Below are 19875 nucleotides of genomic sequence, written 5' to 3'. Positions count from 1 at the left end.
TGACCACATCACACACTAAGGAACTTACTGATGCGCATAAACTTGTTATGCCACGATTTAGGAAATTGCACGATCGGCAAAATTCCTTCCGGCAAGTGCACCGGTTATCGTCAAGTAAAAACTCACAATAGAGTGAGCTCGAATCCCACAAGGATTGGTTGAGTGAGCAATTCGGATTAGAAGTGTGTTCTAGTTGAGCGGAATCAAGATTTAGATGAGAATTGCGGAATGTAAAATTGGCGGGAAACGTAAATGACAAGAAATTGAAATGGCGGAATCTTAAATTGCATGAATTAAAGAGCAGAAGCTAAATTGCTGAAATTAAAAGGGAATGGGGGTGATTGCATGAATTGAGTTGCAGAATGTAAAGAGAAAGTGGAAATCAGAAATGGGGAATTCATTGGGTTATAGGAGATATTGAGATCTCCGAATCAAAACATGTTTATCTCTTCCTCAACCAATGCGTTCATTGAATTTTGCTTGGCAATCTTATATGATTGGATCCCAATCCCTTGGCTCACCAATTCTCTCTAAAAACAAACAAATTCCCAATCCCTTGGTTTAAATGTTCATAAGAAGAGATGATGCTCGATCACTGATTATACCACACAGTTTCATGAACCACAATTTGGTAGGATTACATGTCACAATATCCATCCAAACCCCAATCCAATTCACTGTGAGAAAGCTTCTCTAGCATGAATCCTCCATTCCTTTCCCAAGGTTCCGAAGGATTCCAATTATGGGTAGTTTCTTTCCCAAGACAACTACCCAATGGAATTAGATCGAGAAGCTTTCTAACAAAATTCAAGAGAAAAGATTGAAGAAGAAGATAAACTATTATTGATTCATTGAATTACAATAGAGCTCCCTAACCCAATGAAAGGGGTTTAGTGAGTCATAGCTCTGAATTCAATTACAAAACTAAAAGAAAATGATCCCCAGTTCTCTCCCCATCAGGGGTTGGATTCCCCTTCAATCCCCTTTCTCCTTCAAATGCAGAAACTAAGGCCTTTAAATAGGCTCCCTAAATTACAAAATGAAAATGAAATTCAAAGCAAATTACAATCAAATGAAAATAAACTATTCTAGATGATTCTTGTGGCCTTGATTTGGTGTTGTTGATGGGCCTTGCTTGCTTGAAGGGTAGAGTGACATAATTGATCCAAAAAGGATAATGATCCATTAAACTACACTCAAACGTTGCACCCCCCTTTCTTGAGTCGTCACTTTGTTCTCTTGTCAACCTTGCCAATTTGATGCCAAATATAGACTATTATACCTCGTTGGAAAGCTATGGATGTCAGCTTTCTAACGCAACTGGAAGCACCTCAATTGGATCTCTACAACTCGAGTTATACTCCATGGAAGGTGAAGAGGTCAGCTGGCCTGATTGCATGTTGGTACTATGCTCTTCTATGCACATTACGGGGCTGTTTTCTCCCTCAATTTTTAGTATCCACCATTCATGCCATATATGCTTGGAAAGCTCTAGATGTCTTCTTTCCAATGCATTTTGAATCACCTCATTTGGAGTTTTGTAGCTCAAGTTATTTTTGTTTGAAGAAGGCATGGTCAAGCTGTTCCATATAACACGTTTAAGCTCCAGTTTAAGCTTAAACTGGAGTTTAAACGCTGGCACTCCCTGGAGGCACAAGCTCGAGCACGTTTAAGCTTCAGTTTAAGGTTAAACTGAAGCTTAAACGTGGAAATGGAAGAAGGCAACCCTGGAGTGTGGAATTGTCGAACACGTTTAAGCTTCAGTTTAAGGTTAAACTGGAGCTTAAACGTGGAAATGGCTCCCTGGTGCTTTTCTTACTTCTGGCGTTTAACCTCCAGTTTAAGGTTAAACTGGAGGTTAAACGTGAAAATGCTTCCTTGGTGAAATTCTCATTCTGGCGTTTAACTTCCAGTTTAAGGTTAAACTGGAGGTTAAACGCCAGTTCCAGCATTTCTTAGCCTTCATGATTCTGGCGTTTAAGCTCCAGTTTAGGCTTAAACTGGATCTTAAACTCCACATGTGATATTCAAGCTTCCTTTATTGATTTTGTTGCTTCCTTGCCTAGCCTCTTCTTCCCTGAAATCATCCAAACAATTGCATCAAAGTCTTGCAAAAATTCATGAGAATTCTTCCATTCATAGCTTTCAAGGAATTTAACTAAAAACTCATGGAATTTGCATCAAAATCTTCATGTTGAATGATTTAAGACGAGCATGACTATTTGGCCCAAAATGATTACTTAAGGCTCAAGAAAATGCATAAAACAACTAAAAATAAAAGAAAAAGGCTAGTGAAACTAGCCTAAGATGCCTTGGCATCACAACACCAAACTTAATCCTTGCTTGTCCCCCAAGCAAGTTCTGAATTATTGAGAAGAAAGAATGAAACAGAAAGTAAATTCATTAGCCATATCAGTAAGTAATTGACATTGATTAATGGGGTGTTCATGCAGAAAGTTGTTGCAGCATCACTTTATTGTTTCTTAGGTAAGAATGTCACTTTTTATGTTTCCACTAAAACACTGCTTATGGCCTCTTGTTATTCACATATCCTTGGCAAGTTTCTTTTCTTTGTTTTTCTTTTTCTTTGAGCTTATTTGCTCCTTGTTGCTCAGTGTCATGTGTTGCTCAAGCCTTTGGCATTTTCTTTTTCTTATTAGTGCACTACACATATCCACTACAGGCATTTTAGTTCACATTTCTTCTTGAGACATTGGTGCCCAGCACCTCTTTGTGTGACTAAATGTTTTGTATTTAGGTTGCTCTTGATAATGGACTTTTGGTTGATAATCTCGGGTTAGTTAACCCAAGTTACCAAGTGTTGAAACACTCCTCAGAACCTATTCATCCAAGCATATCCTTAATACATAAACACCACAGGCATTTGTCTCAGAAGTTCAAACCATTGGTGCCTAGCTTATTTTCTCAATTTTTTACTTTTTGGTTGCCCTTTTTCAGTGGCTTTTTCTTCTTCTTTTTCTTTCTTTTTCATGGCCAAAGACATTTATTCATCAAGATCCATAGACAGCATCCTAATTTCCACTAAAAGTGACAATTCTAACTTTATTTCTTAGTGAGCTGACTATTCAATCAAACATGCATACCACCACTTAATCTTATTTGATTTCTTACCAAATGGAATTGAGTTACTTTTGTTCAAACATTTATTTTATTTTATGGAAACAGAACAAGCATGGCAAGCATTTGTTTAAGAAGATGAAGTTATCCAGACACTTAGACTATCACTTATTTGAAAATTAAACAAACAGACAAACAAAAATTGCAATGACTCAAACTTAAAGCAGGGGTGCATGCAAACTTCAAATATCAGCAATTCAAAGTACAAGCAATTAAGTGACAATACAACCTTTTAGCATCTTCTTTGTTGTTCATCATCCTTCCTAGCCTTGGTGTTCTTTTTGATGATGATGTATATTCCTTCCATGAGATTGATTGTCTTCCTGCAAAGCTATTAGAAGTTGCTTGTTCCCCAAGCACTTTGAGAATTGGTTAGCATGCATGGATGTTTGTAGGCCTCTGAACTTAGATTGGTGTGTGAACACGAAACTTAGTTCCTTGCCATATGCAGCAATTGGGATCATATGCAGAAAACCTCATGTGCTTTTATTAAGAAAATAACTATGAACTAGAAAAAGAAACTATGAACTAGAAATTAAACTATTGTTTAAGTAGTTTCCCTGATTGGTTGGAGCTAGTGACTAGTCATGCTGAGGTAGAAATGTGCTTTTAATGAAGTTTTTGGTGGAACACCAAACTTAGAATCTCACATTCACCCTTGAATTGTTTTGGTGTGCAACACCAAACTTAGCTCCTTGCAATACAGATAAATCTACTTAACTCTTTTATTGAAATAACTAGAAAAGAAAAACTACCTTTGGTTGGGTTGCCTCCCAACAAGCGCTTCTTTAACGTCATTAGCTTGACATGCTGTTCCTGACTTTCTTCCTCTTCCTCCAGTTTGTTAAGAGGAATGACTTCAAGTGGATAAAGGAGCTAGTTAGTGCCCCTTGTTGTGAATGCTTCTTTCCAGCAAGCTTTCCCTTGTGATTGGCTTGAGTGAACTTGCTTGTTGGCTCAGGAGTTGGATTGTTCTTCGACCTTCTCTTCTTCATGGATATGGTCCTTTGTTTCTCGGTCACAATCCTCATTTTGGTGCTTGTTTCTACTGCCTTCACATCCTTGATCTCAGAACTTGGTTGTTGTTGGACAGTTGGAGTATCCTGTTCATCAAAAGCTTCCTGAATTTGTGGTTCAATGAACCCTTCCTCTTTGCAACTCTCTGTGTCATTGGTGTGTGATCTCCCTTGATTGACTTTCTCCCTTTCTTGTTCTTCTGATTCCTCCCTTGGGTTTGCCATGGTATCACTAGAAGAATTGTGGGTAGGGATTTGCTTTGATAGATATCCAATTTGTGCTTCTAGCTTTTGAATGGTAGCACCTTGATTTTGTAAGTTGGATATCACTTCTTCCTTAAAGCCTTTCAAATCGGCCACATCTCTGCCCATAGTTGCAAGCATTCCTTCTATCCTGTTTAATTGATCTTGAAATTGTTGGTTCGGATTGGGTTGATGAGGTTGATTATCTTGGCTGTGATATGGTGGTTGGGAGTATGTGTTTTGTGTGGGCTGATAGAGTCTTTGGTTGGAGTGTTGGTAGTGGTATGACTCTTGTGTGTAGTGGAATGAGTCTTGTGGATAATGAAATGAATTGTATGAATTTGAGAAGGAATTTTGTGCTGAGAAATGCTCAAGTGATGAAGAATTTGGATATGTAAAACTAGGAGGTGAGGTTGGATAATTCAGAGGTGATGGCTCTTGATGAATGGGGTGTGAATAAGTGAAATCTCTTTGGTTTTGATCTTCCCAGCCACAACTTGAGTAGTGATCAAATTCACCAAAACATGGACCATTTTGTGGCTCTGGGAAGTACCCCGTTTCCTGTTCCTGATACTCCCACCCACCATGAGCATAATAACATGAATCATTCTGTGGTGGTAGAGAGTTTCTCATGAATTTTGATTGACCAAAAGATGATGGATACTCCTTTCTTTTTTGCAATGTGCTCAGTCTCAAACAATACTCATCCAAAGATAGTGGAAATTCCATAGTGAGGCAATATCACAAACAGCTAGTGGTTAGTATGCTAACAAGTGAATAAGCAAAGAAAACAAATTAAAATTTGCAGAAATTAGCAGTAATAAACTGAAACAAAAACTATTAACAAAAGAAAAGAAAAATTGCTCAATCTAGTTAACTTCCAATTGGAGAATTGTCAATCGAAAACCAATCCCCGGCAACGGCGCCATAAACTTGATGCGCATAAACTTGTTATGCCACGATTTAGGAAATTGCACGATCGGCAAAATTCCTTCCGGCAAGTGCACCGGTTATCGTCAAGTAAAAACTCACAATAGAGTGAGCTCGAATCCCACAAGGATTGGTTGAGTGAGCAATTCGGATTAGAAGTGTGTTCTAGTTGAGCGGAATCAAGATTTAGATGAGAATTGCGGAATGTAAAATTGGCGGGAAACGTAAATGACAAGAAATTGAAATGGCGGAATCTTAAATTGCATGAATTAAAGAGCAGAAGCTAAATTGCTGAAATTAAAAGGGAATGGGGGTGATTGCATGAATTGAGTTGCAGAATGTAAAGAGAAAGTGGAAATCAGAAATGGGGAATTCATTGGGTTATAGGAGATATTGAGATCTCCGAATCAAAACATGTTTATCTCTTCCTCAACCAATGCGTTCATTGAATTTTGCTTGGCAATCTTATATGATTGGATCCCAATCCCTTGGCTCACCAATTCTCTCTAAAAACAAACAAATTCCCAATCCCTTGGTTTAAATGTTCATAAGAAGAGATGATGCTCGATCACTGATTATACCACACAGTTTCATGAACCACAATTTGGTAGGATTACATGTCACAATATCCATCCAAACCCCAATCCAATTCACTGTGAGAAAGCTTCTCTAGCATGAATCCTCCATTCCTTTCCCAAGGTTCCGAAGGATTCCAATTATGGGTAGTTTCTTTCCCAAGACAACTACCCAATGGAATTAGATCGAGAAGCTTTCTAACAAAATTCAAGAGAAAAGATTGAAGAAGAAGATAAACTATTATTGATTCATTGAATTACAATAGAGCTCCCTAACCCAATGAAAGGGGTTTAGTGAGTCATAGCTCTGAATTCAATTACAAAACTAAAAGAAAATGATCCCCAGTTCTCTCCCCATCAGGGGTTGGATTCCCCTTCAATCCCCTTTCTCCTTCAAATGCAGAAACTAAGGCCTTTAAATAGGCTCCCTAAATTACAAAATGAAAATGAAATTCAAAGCAAATTACAATCAAATGAAAATAAACTATTCTAGATGATTCTTGTGGCCTTGATTTGGTGTTGTTGATGGGCCTTGCTTGCTTGAAGGGTAGAGTGACATAATTGATCCAAAAAGGATAATGATCCATTAAACTACACTCAAACGTTGCACCCCCCTTTCTTGAGTCGTCACTTTGTTCTCTTGTCAACCTTGCCAATTTGATGCCAAATATAGACTATTATACCTCGTTGGAAAGCTATGGATGTCAGCTTTCTAACGCAACTGGAAGCACCTCAATTGGATCTCTACAACTCAAGTTATACTCCATGGAAGGTGAAGAGGTCAGCTGGCCTGATTGCATGTTGGTACTATGCTCTTCTATGCACATTACGGGGCTGTTTTCTCCCTCAATTTTTAGTATCCACCATGTATGCCATATATTCTTGGAAAGCTCTAGATGTCTTCTTTCCAATGCATTTTGAATCACCTCATTTGGAGTTTTGTAGCTCAAGTTATTTATGTTTGAAGAAGGCATGGTCAAGCTGTTCCATATAACACGTTTAAGCTCCAGTTTAAGCTTAAACTGGAGCTTAAACGCTGGCACTCCCTGGAGGCACAAGCTCGAGCACGTTTAAGCTTCAGTTTAAGGTTAAACTGAAGCTTAAACGTGGAAATGGAAGAAGGCAACCCTGGAGTGTGGAATTGTCGAACACGTTTAAGCTTCAGTTTAAGGTTAAACTGGAGCTTAAACGTGGAAATGGCTCCCTGGTGCTTTTCTTACTTTTGGCGTTTAACCTCCAGTTTAAGGTTAAACTGGAGGTTAAACGTGAAAATGCTTCCTTGGTGAAATTCTCATTCTGGCGTTTAACTTCCAGTTTAAGGTTAAACTGGAGGTTAAACGCCAGTTCCAGCATTTCTTAGCCTTCATGATTCTGGCGTTTAAGCTCCAGTTTAGGCTTAAACTGGATCTTAAACTCCACATGTGATATTCAAGCTTCCTTTATTGATTTTGTTGCTTCCTTGCCTAGCCTCTTCTTCCCTGAAATCATCCAAACAATTGCATCAAAGTCTTGCAAAAATTCATGAGAATTCTTCCATTCATAGCTTTCAAGGAATTTAACTAAAAACTCATGGAATTTGCATCAAAATCTTCATGTTGAATGATTTAAGACGAGCATGACTATTTGGCCCAAAATGATTACTTAAGGCTCAAAAAAATGCATAAAACAACTAAAAATAAAAGAAAAAGGCTAGTGAAACTAGCCTAAGATGCCTTGGCATCACTTACTCCACAATATGAACTCCACTCTGGTCTTTGATAACACACATTCTCTTTTTATTTGATTCAAAAGGAGACAAGCAACACAATAAGCAGGATGGAATTGAAAACAGGTATCGTGGACAGTACACATGACAAAAGCAATAAAGCAACCATTAAACTCTAATCATATAAACTAATGAGCAACTATAAATCAAGTTCCTTCTGACTTCCAATTTTTAGCTTTTTAAGTATGTGGAATTAAGTAACAATACAACCTTCAAGTGATGGTTTCTTGCTATCCCCTTGTTGTCCTCATCCATAATTTTTGCTCCTTCACTTCCTTGGATGATGGTGCACCATTTCCTCAGAAGGTTCCTGCAAAGTCATTGGAAGTTGCTTGTTTCCAAAGTACTTGAGACATAGTTAGCTTGCATGTATGCTTGCGAATTTTCTGAACTTAATTTGGTGTGTGTGAATACCAAACTTAGTTCTTTGCCTAGTACAACAAATTGCATACTTGCAGAGATCCTCATACGTTGTTATTAACTAAGCAACTATTAACTAAAGACTAAACTACTGCTAAGTGGTTCCCCTGATTAGTTGGAGCTAGCATTTTGCCATTGGAGTGTGGTGTGATTCTAACTAATATCTTCGGTGGAACACCAAACTTAGAATTACACTTTTACTCTTGGATTATTTTGGTGTGAAACACCAAACTTAGCTCCTTGTAATATAGGGGAAACAACTTGTGATCTTTATTCAAATGACGATGAAAAAGAAACTACCTTAGGTTGGGTTGCCTCTCAACAGAGCGCTCTTTTAGCGTCGCTAGCTCGATGATCTGCCTCCATCAGGGTGGTTGGTAGTGCTTCAAGTCCTCCCTCCTTGCAGTAAATCTATCTCCATTGGCTTCATCAAGGATCTCCACATGTTCCAAGGAGAGAACTCTGTTGATGGTAAAAACTTTAGGTAGCTGAGATAGGATGGTGGGGAGATCGGGGGGAATGGCTGGGAAGTAAGCTGAGATTACTTTATCCCCTGGAGAGAAGTCCTCTGTGGGGATCTTCTTGTTCCTCCACCTCCTTGGTACCTTCTTCTTTGTTCCTTTTGATGTTGCCTTGCTCTTTGTGCCATCCTCTTCCAAAGAGAGTTTGTTGCTGGTCTCATATAACTCTGGTGGTTTAGGTTCCTCCTGATTTTCCTTGAGCTGTATCAGCTTCTGAATGCCTTGTTCATCAACTAAGGGGATTTCCAAATGTGCTGGTTGGGCTTCAGTGCCTGTTTCTTCCTTCAGTATCTTACTGTGATCTTTGCTTGGTTCTTTGTTCTCTTGATCTGTTTCTTGTGAGGGCTTGAAAACATTAAAAGTGAGTTGTTCATCATGGATCCTCAAAATTAGCTCCCCTCGCTCCACAAGCTTCTGCACGTCATTTACTATGCTAGCCGTGTTTTAAGTGATGCACAGAAGAATTACACAACCACAGAAAAAGAGTTACTTGCAGTGGTTTATGCCATTGACAAGTTTAGATCGTATTTAGTAGGTTCAAAAGTGATTGTGTATATTGACCATGCTGCTCTTAAATACCTACTCACAAAGCAGGATTCAAAACCCAGGCTCATAAGATGGGTGTTGCTTCTGCAAAAGTTTGATATAGAAATAAAAGACAGAAAAGGGACAGAGAACCAGGTAGCTGATCACCTGTCCCGGATAGAACCAGTAGTAAGGGTGTCCCACCCTCCTACTGAGATCTCTGAAACCTTTCCGGATGAGCAACTCTTCGCCATTCAGGAAGCACCATGGTTTGCAGACAGGAAAAGGAAGAAGCATGAAAGGCTTCTCTCAATACAGAGTCAAATAAAACCCCCACATTCAAACTCTAAGTTTGGTGTTGGAAGGCTACAACCAAACTCTAAGTTTGGTGTTAAGAGGCCATCATCATGCTCTGAGTATCTGTGAGGCTCCGTGAGAGCCCACTGTCAAGCTACTGATATAAAAGAAGCGCTTTTGGGAGGCAACCCAATTTTACTTATCTATGTTAATTTCTATTTTTCATTGTTATTTTATGTTTTCTGTAGGTTGATGATCATGTGAAGTCACAAAAACAATTGAAAAAGCAGAAACAAACTGAAAAACGGAATGAAAAATAGCACACCCTGGAGGAGAAGCCTACTGGCGTTTAAACGCCAGTAAAGACAGCCTAATGGGCGTTAAACGCCCAGTCTGGCACCATTCTGGGTGTTTAACGCCAGAAATTGGCACCAGACTGGCGTTTAATGCCAGAAAAGGGCAAAAAGCTGGCGTCAAATGCCAGAAATGGGCAGCAACCTGGCGTTTAATGCCACGATTGGCAGCAGAGGGCGTTTTGCACACCTAATTGGTGCAAGGATGAGAAATCCTTGACACCTCAGGATCTGTGGACCCCACAGGATCCCCACCAACCTCAACTCACTCTCTCTTACTTCTTCACACCTTTTCATAATACTCTTCCCAAAATATCCTCTACCAATTACCTCCATTACTCCTCCAAAACCATCATACAAACCACCTACACCCACCCACTCAAATTCAAACCATCACTCCTTCCTTTTCCACATCATAACCACCTAAAACCCCCTTGGCCGAATAATTCACACACCTCCATCTCCTCCATCTCTTCATGTTCTTGTCCTTTCTTCATTCTTTTGCTCGAGGACGAGCCACTACAAGAAAATAAGCTTTCTGCCACACTCTAAAAGCGTATCGAAAAGTGCAAAAAAGCGTACCAATAGCTTTTCGCCACGCTTTTTGAGCTATCGGCACGCTTTTGAAAGGGTCACATCTGCCAGCGTGTCGGTTGCTCTATCGCCACGCTTTTGTGGATCTATCGGCACGCTTTTTTTGTTGGCACGCTTTCATCTCTTGCCACGCTTAAAAAGCGTGGCCATAGGTCTTAACCTATAGGTACGCTTAAAATGCGTACCAAAAAGTGTACATATCGCGACGCTTTTAAAACGTCCCAGAATGTTAGTTTTGGGTACTCTTTAAAAGCGTGCCAATAAGAGAAGATACGGCTACACTTTATAAAGCGTCGTAATAGCCAGTGATACGGCCACGCTTTAAAAACGTGGCAATAGCCTTATAAAATTAAAAAAAAAAATTATTTTTCTTATTTTTATCTTCATTACTGCAAAATATAAATTTTCAATCCTTTTTTATTACCAAACCTACAAATATAGTATGCAATTTTTAGTACAAGATAAATCAAACAATAATTAGTGACATAATTTTTGCAATAATTATTTTATACATTAAAAAACTAATACTCAAATTCAAAATAAATCTCAAGATCAAATTTCAAAACTAAAAACTGAAAAAAATAACTTAAATTCTATTTCCTTTGCTGTTCCTCCTTCCTCTAGCCCTCTTAAACCTCCTTCCCTTAGATCATACAAGAGACCCTCTGGCAAGAAGATCCTTCTGTCAGGACCTGTCACCAAATGGAAGCAATGATCAGAAACTAGTTTCCTACCTTGAATTGTACAACTAGAGTATATAAAAAAAACTTTGTTAGTTCATTACAAGAACTTAATTAGGACTAATTAGGAGATTATAGGCTATAGCAATAAGCTACCCTCCTCTTACTGCGAAGTCAAACTTTGTTAGCTACTTTGGTTCTCTCAGTTTATTTACAAGCAACAATAAGTTACTTTGCCTTTTGTTGGCTTTCCCATGCAACGATTTTGGCTTCCTCTTTCTGAATCTTGCAATGAAACAGAAGTTCATCGGAAAACACACAATCAGAACAACTAAATTATATGTCTCTAGTTCATTGAATGATATGAACATAACAATGATGACATACTTGGTTATGTCCATGGTGGACTTTGCAATATCTGAACATGAAGTTTGGATTTCACTATTACTTTCTTGAAAGGAGGTGAGCTTTGTTGCATGACCTTTAGGCCACCTAATAACAGTGGCCTCACTATCAACCTCAACATCTCTAATCTCTAATTTGCTATTTTTCTATTTTCTAATAAAATTCAGATGCTTTAGCACATTAGTTAAAACAGCAGAAAACAGCAGAAATCATCCAATAAAAAGCAAGAGCTAACCACTAATCAATTCAATAAAATAGCAGAAAACATTCAATAATCATCTAATTTTCTTGTTTATAAATTAAACAGAAGCACAACAAGAGCTCATCACTAATCAATAGAACATTCACTTACCCTAATGCTAAAGCACCAAACCACTGAATCAAGAATCCAAGAATTGCCGAGCCAAAAATCACGGGTGTGTTTCCAAAGTTCCAACCAAAGGAGAGGACACCCAGAGGGTCTAAGCAGGGCATCATAGCAGCCAGGAAAATCAACGTAATAGGTGTTATTTTCCACATCAGACTGTTAATGAATGCATAAATTAGACAAAACAAAGAAATAAATCATTTAATGCAAAGAAATACATAGGGAGCACAGATAAGAAATATAGAAATAAGAAAATGCAAAACAAAATTAATATACACTTAGGCCATCTCTTCTAATATGCAATTGATTCATTTAAAAAATTGAACCAAAAGAAAGGTAACAAATGGTTCAAAGAAATTAAAATACCCATGTAGTTGATGTTGTGCTTGAGACCTGAATTATACAAAACAATTATGATTGACATTCATGAACAAAAATAAATTGGAACAAATATTTTAAAAATCGGCTACTGATTTAGTACACTTCAGAAAAATAGCAAGCAGTAACCAATTTAGAAAAATCATATAAAATCCATCTTTGGTTGGATTCTCCCAAATTTTGGTGTGCTTGAACTAGGCTTACCCATCTTTCACCCAGTTTAAGTCCCAGAGCATTTTCGCTTCTCTAGAAAAAGTTATGCCTCTCGAAATATGGTTTTGTTTTAAGAAAAGGGAGTTGTCACAGCAGTGAACAGCCCTGCCTCCAGAAGGCACAACATTCTCTAATAAACTCGAATTGTCCTAAAATTTGGACATAAAATACTAGACATACTAATATTTCACCTCTCTTTGATTTCACCTCTAAAGAGTTTCAGAGTATTGAGATATGTGATTTTGAAGTTGCTGTTCCAGAATTCAGACAGCATTCTTTCTGCAGAAAATGACCATTTTCTAAAAATCATATCTCCCAAACCACACATTGGAAAATCCTGAAATTTTAGGGGAACAATCTAGACATATCAAGGTTTCATAGAAAAATAATTTTACTGATTTTGAGTGGCTGGATTGCTGCCAGTTTTGTTCACAAAGTGCTGCCCGAAACTGCATAATTCTGCAACATGTAACCTTGGGTTTTGAGAGGTCAAAAATTGATTCCTAGCTTTTCACTCACTCTAACCTTGCATTCTAACTTTATTTTACCTATTGTGACTTGTTAGAAAGATTAAATCAGCCCCATGTGCTCAATAAGATCATCAACCAGCTCAAGGTTTTCAAAACTGAAATAACTTGTACTATATATATATATATGCACAATGGATCCTCATTCATTTTTCAGCAAATAAAATTTCAGCAATCAATTTAACTCTCACCAAGTAAGGAGGATCTGCCACTACTATTTTGAAGGAATGCTTCAACTCCAGTGGCAACTCCTCAGGGTGATTGTGGTCATAAAATGTGTAATCACATCCGTACTACTCAAAACGTTTGTCATACTCAAAAAGTTGTGCAGGAACATTAGGATCCATGTTCTGAAAATTCAAGAAAGGAAAATTTTTTAAATATCTGACAAAGCAAAAACAAGAACTCAGAAATGACATCAAACAAATTAAAAAAACTCAACAAAACAATGATAATATGTAGCTTTCAATGCAAGAATACTGTAGGAACCAGGGTCTAATAATGCCTTCTAATAATTAGTTAAGCTTAAGCTTAAACACTTTTGCTTTATACCATGCTCAAAACATTACCAGGTCCTGGTTGGTGTGAGTTGAAACACTACAAGTTTTACTATCTCTTTGTTGTATAGATCAATGTCTTGTCCTAATCATAATTTGAGGATAATTCTTTAAAAACCAAATGTCCCACATAGAAAACAAACAAAGAAACCATGTATGACTGTGTACAAAACTGTCTACAAGATCAAATAATGACTTGAATGCCAAAATTTTATTACACTTACAGTAGCAAGACTATAGTTATCTCGAAGATGTTCACTGAATGCCAACATTAATGCTGTTGTCCTGCATTACCAAATCAGAACCAAAATTCAGAATAAGAAATCAGTTCGGAAACAACATTCAAAACAAGCAAAACCCGAAACAAAAAATTAGAACCGGCAACAAATAATCATAACAAAGAAATCAGAATAAAAAAATAATAACAACCAAGAACAAATAATTAGATCCAAAAAAATTAGAACAAATAATTAAAAGTAAAAAAAAGGTAGAAGTTCAACAACTAACTGCAAATAAGAAAAATTGATGCAGAGTTTCAGAGAGCTGGGTGAAGGATGTAGAGGAATACGACTGTTTATTGCATTGTACCGCAGAGGACGATAGCGGTTGCAAGATCCACGGAGGACGACGGGCGACGGGTGAGTTCCGAGGAGGACAACGGGCGACGGCTTCGGAGTGCGACTTCGAGTGACGGGCGAGTTTCGCGGAGGACTACGGGTGACGGCCGGTGTGACTGCGAGGGAAGGAATGGGTGAGCCAGGGACTGCAACGGTGGAGGGGATGAGGCAAGCAGGGAGAGGCGAGCAGAACCACGATAGAGAGAGGCGAGCAGAACCGCGACAGAGAGAGGTGAGCAGCACGACGACCAGAACCGCGAGAAGGACAGCAAAAGGAATGGCGAGCTGGCTAACACAACGACAAACCAGTGAGATAGATGGCGGCGTTATGGAGGTTAGGGTTTTCTGGGTGCGATGAAGGGTTGGGTTCCAGAAGGCTGGGTTCCAGAAGCTGAAGATGAGGCTGGGTTCCGGTGATGAAGATGACAATGGACGCCGAAGGAAGCTGCTAGGTTTGAGAGTGAAGATGAAGTGACGGCGCAATAGGGTTTGAAAGGGAATTTTAAGGTTAAAAAGATTTTAGGGTTTGAAAGGGAATTCTTTAACTCTGTTCTAACTTTTATCAAAACCAAAGAAACCAAGAAATTCAAATGATAGCATTTAAAGTTTTAATTCATACTTTGATATCAAATTTAGTTTAAATATGAATATTGAGTTTACATTAAATATTTTTTATTCTAAATTATAATTTGTTATATTTTTTAAGAATATTAAATAACTAATTATTAATACAATGTACAAACTGTAAAATTAATCAAATTATCTTAAACTAATTTTGTTAAGTATAATTTGGTAACATAAGAATTAGGTGTACTCTAACAAAATTATGTGATTTAAAAATAAACAAATTATAAAAAAATACACATTTTGTAATATGAAAAAAAAGATACTAGAAAAAGAAGAAAAAAAATATTAAATGGTGAAAAAAATAAAATCACAAGTCATCTTAAAATTTAAGATTAAAAATAAGTTAAGTGTGAAAATTTGAAAACTTATCATTTAGGGTTAAAATTTGAAAACATAGGAAAAAAAAGTTAAGTTAAGTGTGAAAAAAAATAAGTAGGAAATTAAATTTTAGGGGAGGGAACTCAATCGGCACGTTTTTTTTCGGTGCCAAAATAAACACACTATAGCCACGCTTATAAAGCGTACCGATTTCCTATCGCCGGAGGAAGGTGAGGATGACGTCAAGTCATCATGCCCCTTATGCCCTGGGCGACACACGTGCTACAATGGCTGGGACAAAGGATCACGATCCCGCGAGGGTGAGCTAACTCCAAAAACCCGTCCTCAGTTCGGATTGTAGGCTGCAACCCGCCTGCATGAAGCCGGAATCGCTAGTAATCGCCGGTCAGCCATACGGCGGTGAATTCGTTCCCGGGCCTTGTACACACCGCCCGTCACACTATGGGAGCTGGCCATGCCCGAAGTCGTTACCTTAACCGTAAGGAGGGGGATGCCGAAGGCAGAACTAGTGACTGGAGTGAAGTCGTAACAAGGTAGCTGTACTGGAAGGTAAGCGTGGCAAAAAAACGGGTGGCCAAATTTTTAATCAGTGGCCACCCACTGTAAAAGTGTGCCGATTTCCCTCTATCGCCACGCTTTTCAAGCGTGGCAGTAAAAAAGCGTGGCCAAATTTCAAGTAAGTGGGCACCCTCGTAAAAGCGTGCCGATTTCCCTAGCGTGGCAAAAAAAAGCGTGGCCAAATCACAAATCAGTGGCCATCCTCGTAAAAGCGTGGCCATAGACCACTTTTCAGCACGCTTTAAAAGCGTGGCAAGAAAAAAGTGTGCCGAAAGGCCTTTTTTCTTGTAGTGAGCAAACCTTTTAAGTTTGGTGTGGAAAAGCTTAGCTTTTTTGTTTTTCCATAACCATTTATGACACCTAAGGCCGGAGAAACCTCTAGAAAGAGGAAAGGAAAGGCAATTTCTTCCACCTTCGAGTCATGAAAGATGGAGAGATTCATCTCAAAGGTCCATCAAGACTACTTCTATGAAGTTGTGGCTAAGACTTATCATTGAAGAGGACAAGCCCATTACTAAGAAAATGATGGAGCAAACAAGAGAGCCCACTCATGGACCTCAACAAGAGCATGAGGAAAATCCTCATCATGAAATCCCTGAGATGCCTCAAGGGATGCATTTTCCTCCACAAAACTATTGGGAGCAAATTAACACCTCCCTAGGAGAATTAAGTTCCAATATGGGACAACTAAGGGTGGAGCACCAAGAGCATTCCATCCTCCTTCATGAAATTAGATAAGATCAAAGATCCATGAGAGAGGAGCGACAAAGGCAAGGAAGAGACATTGAGGAGCTCAAGCACTCCATAAGATCTTCAAGAGGAAGAACAAGCCGCCATCACTAAGGTGGACCCGTTCTTTAATCTCCTTGTTCTTTATTTTCTGTTTTTCGAAAATTGTGCTTTATGTTTATTTATGTTTGTGTCTTTATTACATGATCATTAGTGTCTAAGTGTCTATGCCTTAAAGCTATGAAAATGAATCCATCACCTTTCTTAAAATGAAAAATATTTTTAATTGAAAAAGAAAAAGAAGTACATGAATTTCGAATTTTAAAACAGTTTAATTATTTTAATGTGGTGGCAATACTATTGTTTTCTGAATGAATGCTTGAATAGTGCATATTTTTGAATTTGATTCTTTATGAATGTTAAAATTATTGGCTCTTGAAAGAATGATGGGAAAAGGAGAAATGTTATCTGATGATCTGAAAAATCATAAAATTGATTCTTGAAGCAAGAAAAAGCAGTGAATAGAAAGCTTGCAGAAAAAAAAAGAGAGGCAAAAAAAAAAGGAAAAGAGAAAAGAAAAAGAAAGAAAAAGAAAAAGCAAGCAGAAAAAGCCAATACCCCTTTAAACCAAAAGGAAAGGGTGATAAAAAGGATCCAAGGCTTTGAGCATCAGTGGATAGGAGGGCCCACAGGAATAAAATCCTGGCCTAAGCGGCTAAACCAAGTAAAAACTTGAGACTGAGCGATTAAAGTCATTGTCCAAAGCAAAAAGAGAGTGCTTAACAGCTCTGGACACCTCTAATTGGGGACTCTAGCAAAGCTGAGTCACAATCTGAAAAGGTTCACCCAGTCATGTGTCTGTGGCATTTATGTATCCTGTGGTAATACTGGAAAACAAAGTGCTTAGGGTCACGGCCAAGACTCATAAAGTAGCTGTGTTCAAGAATCAACATACTTAACTAGGAGAATCAATAACACTATCTGGATTCTGAGTTCCTATAGAAGCCAGTCATTCTGAACTTCAAAGGATAAAGTGAGATGCCAAAACTGTTCAGAGGCAAAAAGCTAAAAGCCCCGCTCATCTAATTAATACTGATCTTCATAGATGTTTTTGGAATTCATTGTATATTCTCTTTTTTTATCCTATTTGATTTTTAGTTGCTTGGGGATAAGAAACAATTTAAGTTTGGTGTTGTGATGAGCGGATAATTTATACGCTTTTTGGCATTGTTTTTAGTATGTTTTTAGTACATTTTAGTTAGTTTTTATTATGTTTTTATTAGTTTTTAAATAAAAATCACTTTTCTAGGCTTTACTATGAGTTTGTGTGTTTTTCTATGATTTTAGGTATTTTCTGGCTGAAATTGAGGGACCTGAGCAAAAATCTGATTCAGAGGCTGAAAAAGGACTGCAGATGCTGTTGGATTCTGACCTCCCTGCACTCGAAGTGGATTTTCTGGAGCTACAGAAGCTTAATTAGCGCGCTATTAATTGTGTTGGAAAGTAGACATTCTGGGCTTTCCAGCAATGTATAATAGTTCATACTTTGCTCGAGATTTGATGGCCCAAACAGGCGTTCCAAGTCAGCTCAAGAATTCTGGCGTTTAACTCCAGAACTGGCACAAAAGCTGCAGTTAAACGCCCAAACTGGCATAAAAGATGGCGTTTAACTCCAAGAAATGTCTCTACACATGAAAGCTTCAATACTCAGCCCAAGCACACACCAAGTGGGCCCCGGAAGTGGAATTTTACAATAAACACCCTAGCTTACTCATTTTCTGTAACCCTAGGTCACTAGTTTACTATAAATACTACTTTCAGTGATTCATATTATACCTCAAGACACTTTACACATTTCATATTGTATTCTCTACGGCATGAGTCTCTAAACCCCATTGTTGGGGGTGAGGAGCTCTGCTGTTCTTCATGATTTAATGCAATTACTACTGTTTTCCATTCTATTATGCTTGCTTCTATTCTAAGATATTCATTCGCACTTCAACCTGATGAATGTGATGATCCGTGACACTCATCATCATTCTCACCTATGAACGCATGCCTGACAACCACCTCCGTTCTACCTTAGATTGAATGCATATCTCTTAGCCTCATGATTCAGATCAGAGTCTTCATGGTATAAGCTAGAATTATTGGCGGCCATTCCTGAGATCCGGAATGTCTAAACCTTGTCTGTGGTATTCTGAGTAGGATCTGGGAAGGGATGGCTGTGACGAGCTTCAAACTCGCGATCGTTGGGCGTGTGACAGACGCAAAAGGATCAATGGATCCTATTCCAGCATGATCGAGAACCGACAGATGATTAGCCGTGTGGTGACAACGCATTTGGAACGTTTTCACTGAGAGGACAGGAAGTAGCCATTGACAACGGTGATGCCCAACTTAAAGCTTGCCATGGAAGGAGTCTTGCATGCATGAAGAAGAAGACAGTAGGAAAGCAGAGGTTTAGAAGACAAAGCATCTCCAAAGCCTCAACCTGTTCTCCATTACTGCATAACAAGTATTTATTTCATGTTCTTTTACTTTTTACAATTAAATATGAGAATTACTGATATCCTGACTAAGAGTTACAAGATAACCATAGCTTGCTTCAAACCGACAATCTCCGTGGGATCGACCCTTACTCATGTAAGGTATTACTTGGACGACCCAGTGCACTTGCTGGTTAGTTGTGCGGAGTTACAAAAGTGTGATTGTAATTTCGTGCACTAATCCCTCTATACCTTTCTCAGGCATTATAAAGGGATTTATGATCCTCTTGTTTAAAGCCTTGGATGTCCAGCCTTAGCTGTGTCATCCTTTTTGGAGGGTAAAATTGATTCAGGAATTTGTCTGATAACTGTCTCCATGTTTTTATGCTTGCTATGGGTTGGTTATTTAACCACCTCTTAGCTTGATCTTTTACAGCAAATGAAAATAGTAATAATCTGTAGACATCCTGATCCACTTCTTTATCGCGTATTGTGTCAGCAATTTGTAAGAACTGTGCCAAAAACTCAGTAGGTTCTTCCTGTGGAGGACCGGAATACTGGCAATTTTGCTGCACCATGATAATGAGCTGAGGATTTAGCTCAAAACTGCTTGCTTTGATGGGAGGTATACAGATGCTACTCCCATATGCAGCTGTAATGGGGTTAGCATATGACCCCAGAGTCCTTCTGGACTGTTTATTTCCACTTATGTCCATGATGGAGAAAAGGAAATTGATATGAATTGCAAATAAATTATATTTTTATTTTTTATTTATTTAATTAAAAGTGACCGAAATTAAAATAGAATAAAATAAAATAAATGGAAAATAAAATAAAATAAAATTTTGAAAAAAAGAAAATAAAAGAAAAGCAAATTGAAGACTAAATTAATTAATTAATTTAAAAGATTTTGGAAATTAGCAATCAAAAAGATATGATTGAAAATTATTTTGAAAAAGATATGATTGAGAAGATATGATTGCAAATTAAAAAAAAGATATGATTGAAAAGA

General features: G+C 38.1%; 1 protein-coding gene across 1 annotated transcript; it reads right to left on the bottom strand.

The window, feature by feature from the left end:
• Positions 1-11213: 11213 nt before the first annotated feature.
• Positions 11214-14631, bottom strand: LOC107627203 (uncharacterized). Its single transcript, XM_088495211.1, has 6 exons — positions 13729-14631; positions 13081-13297; positions 12196-12222; positions 11815-11985; positions 11445-11549; positions 11214-11342 (listed from the first exon to the last, which is right to left on the bottom strand). The coding sequence occupies exons 2-6, from the start codon at positions 13095-13097 to the stop codon at positions 11246-11248; spliced, it is 417 nt and encodes a 138-aa protein (XP_088351337.1). The 5' UTR covers positions 13098-13297; positions 13729-14631; the 3' UTR covers positions 11214-11245.
• Between the last annotated feature and the right edge of the window lie 5244 nt (positions 14632-19875).

Source organism: Arachis ipaensis, chromosome B8, assembly GCF_059453495.1.
Source record: "Arachis ipaensis isolate K30076 ecotype BB chromosome B8, ASM5945349v1, whole genome shotgun sequence".
Classification (NCBI taxonomy): Eukaryota; Viridiplantae; Streptophyta; class Magnoliopsida; order Fabales; family Fabaceae; genus Arachis; species Arachis ipaensis.
The sequence above is the reverse complement of the archived record's forward strand: the minus strand, read 5'-3'. Positions and strand labels throughout refer to the sequence as shown.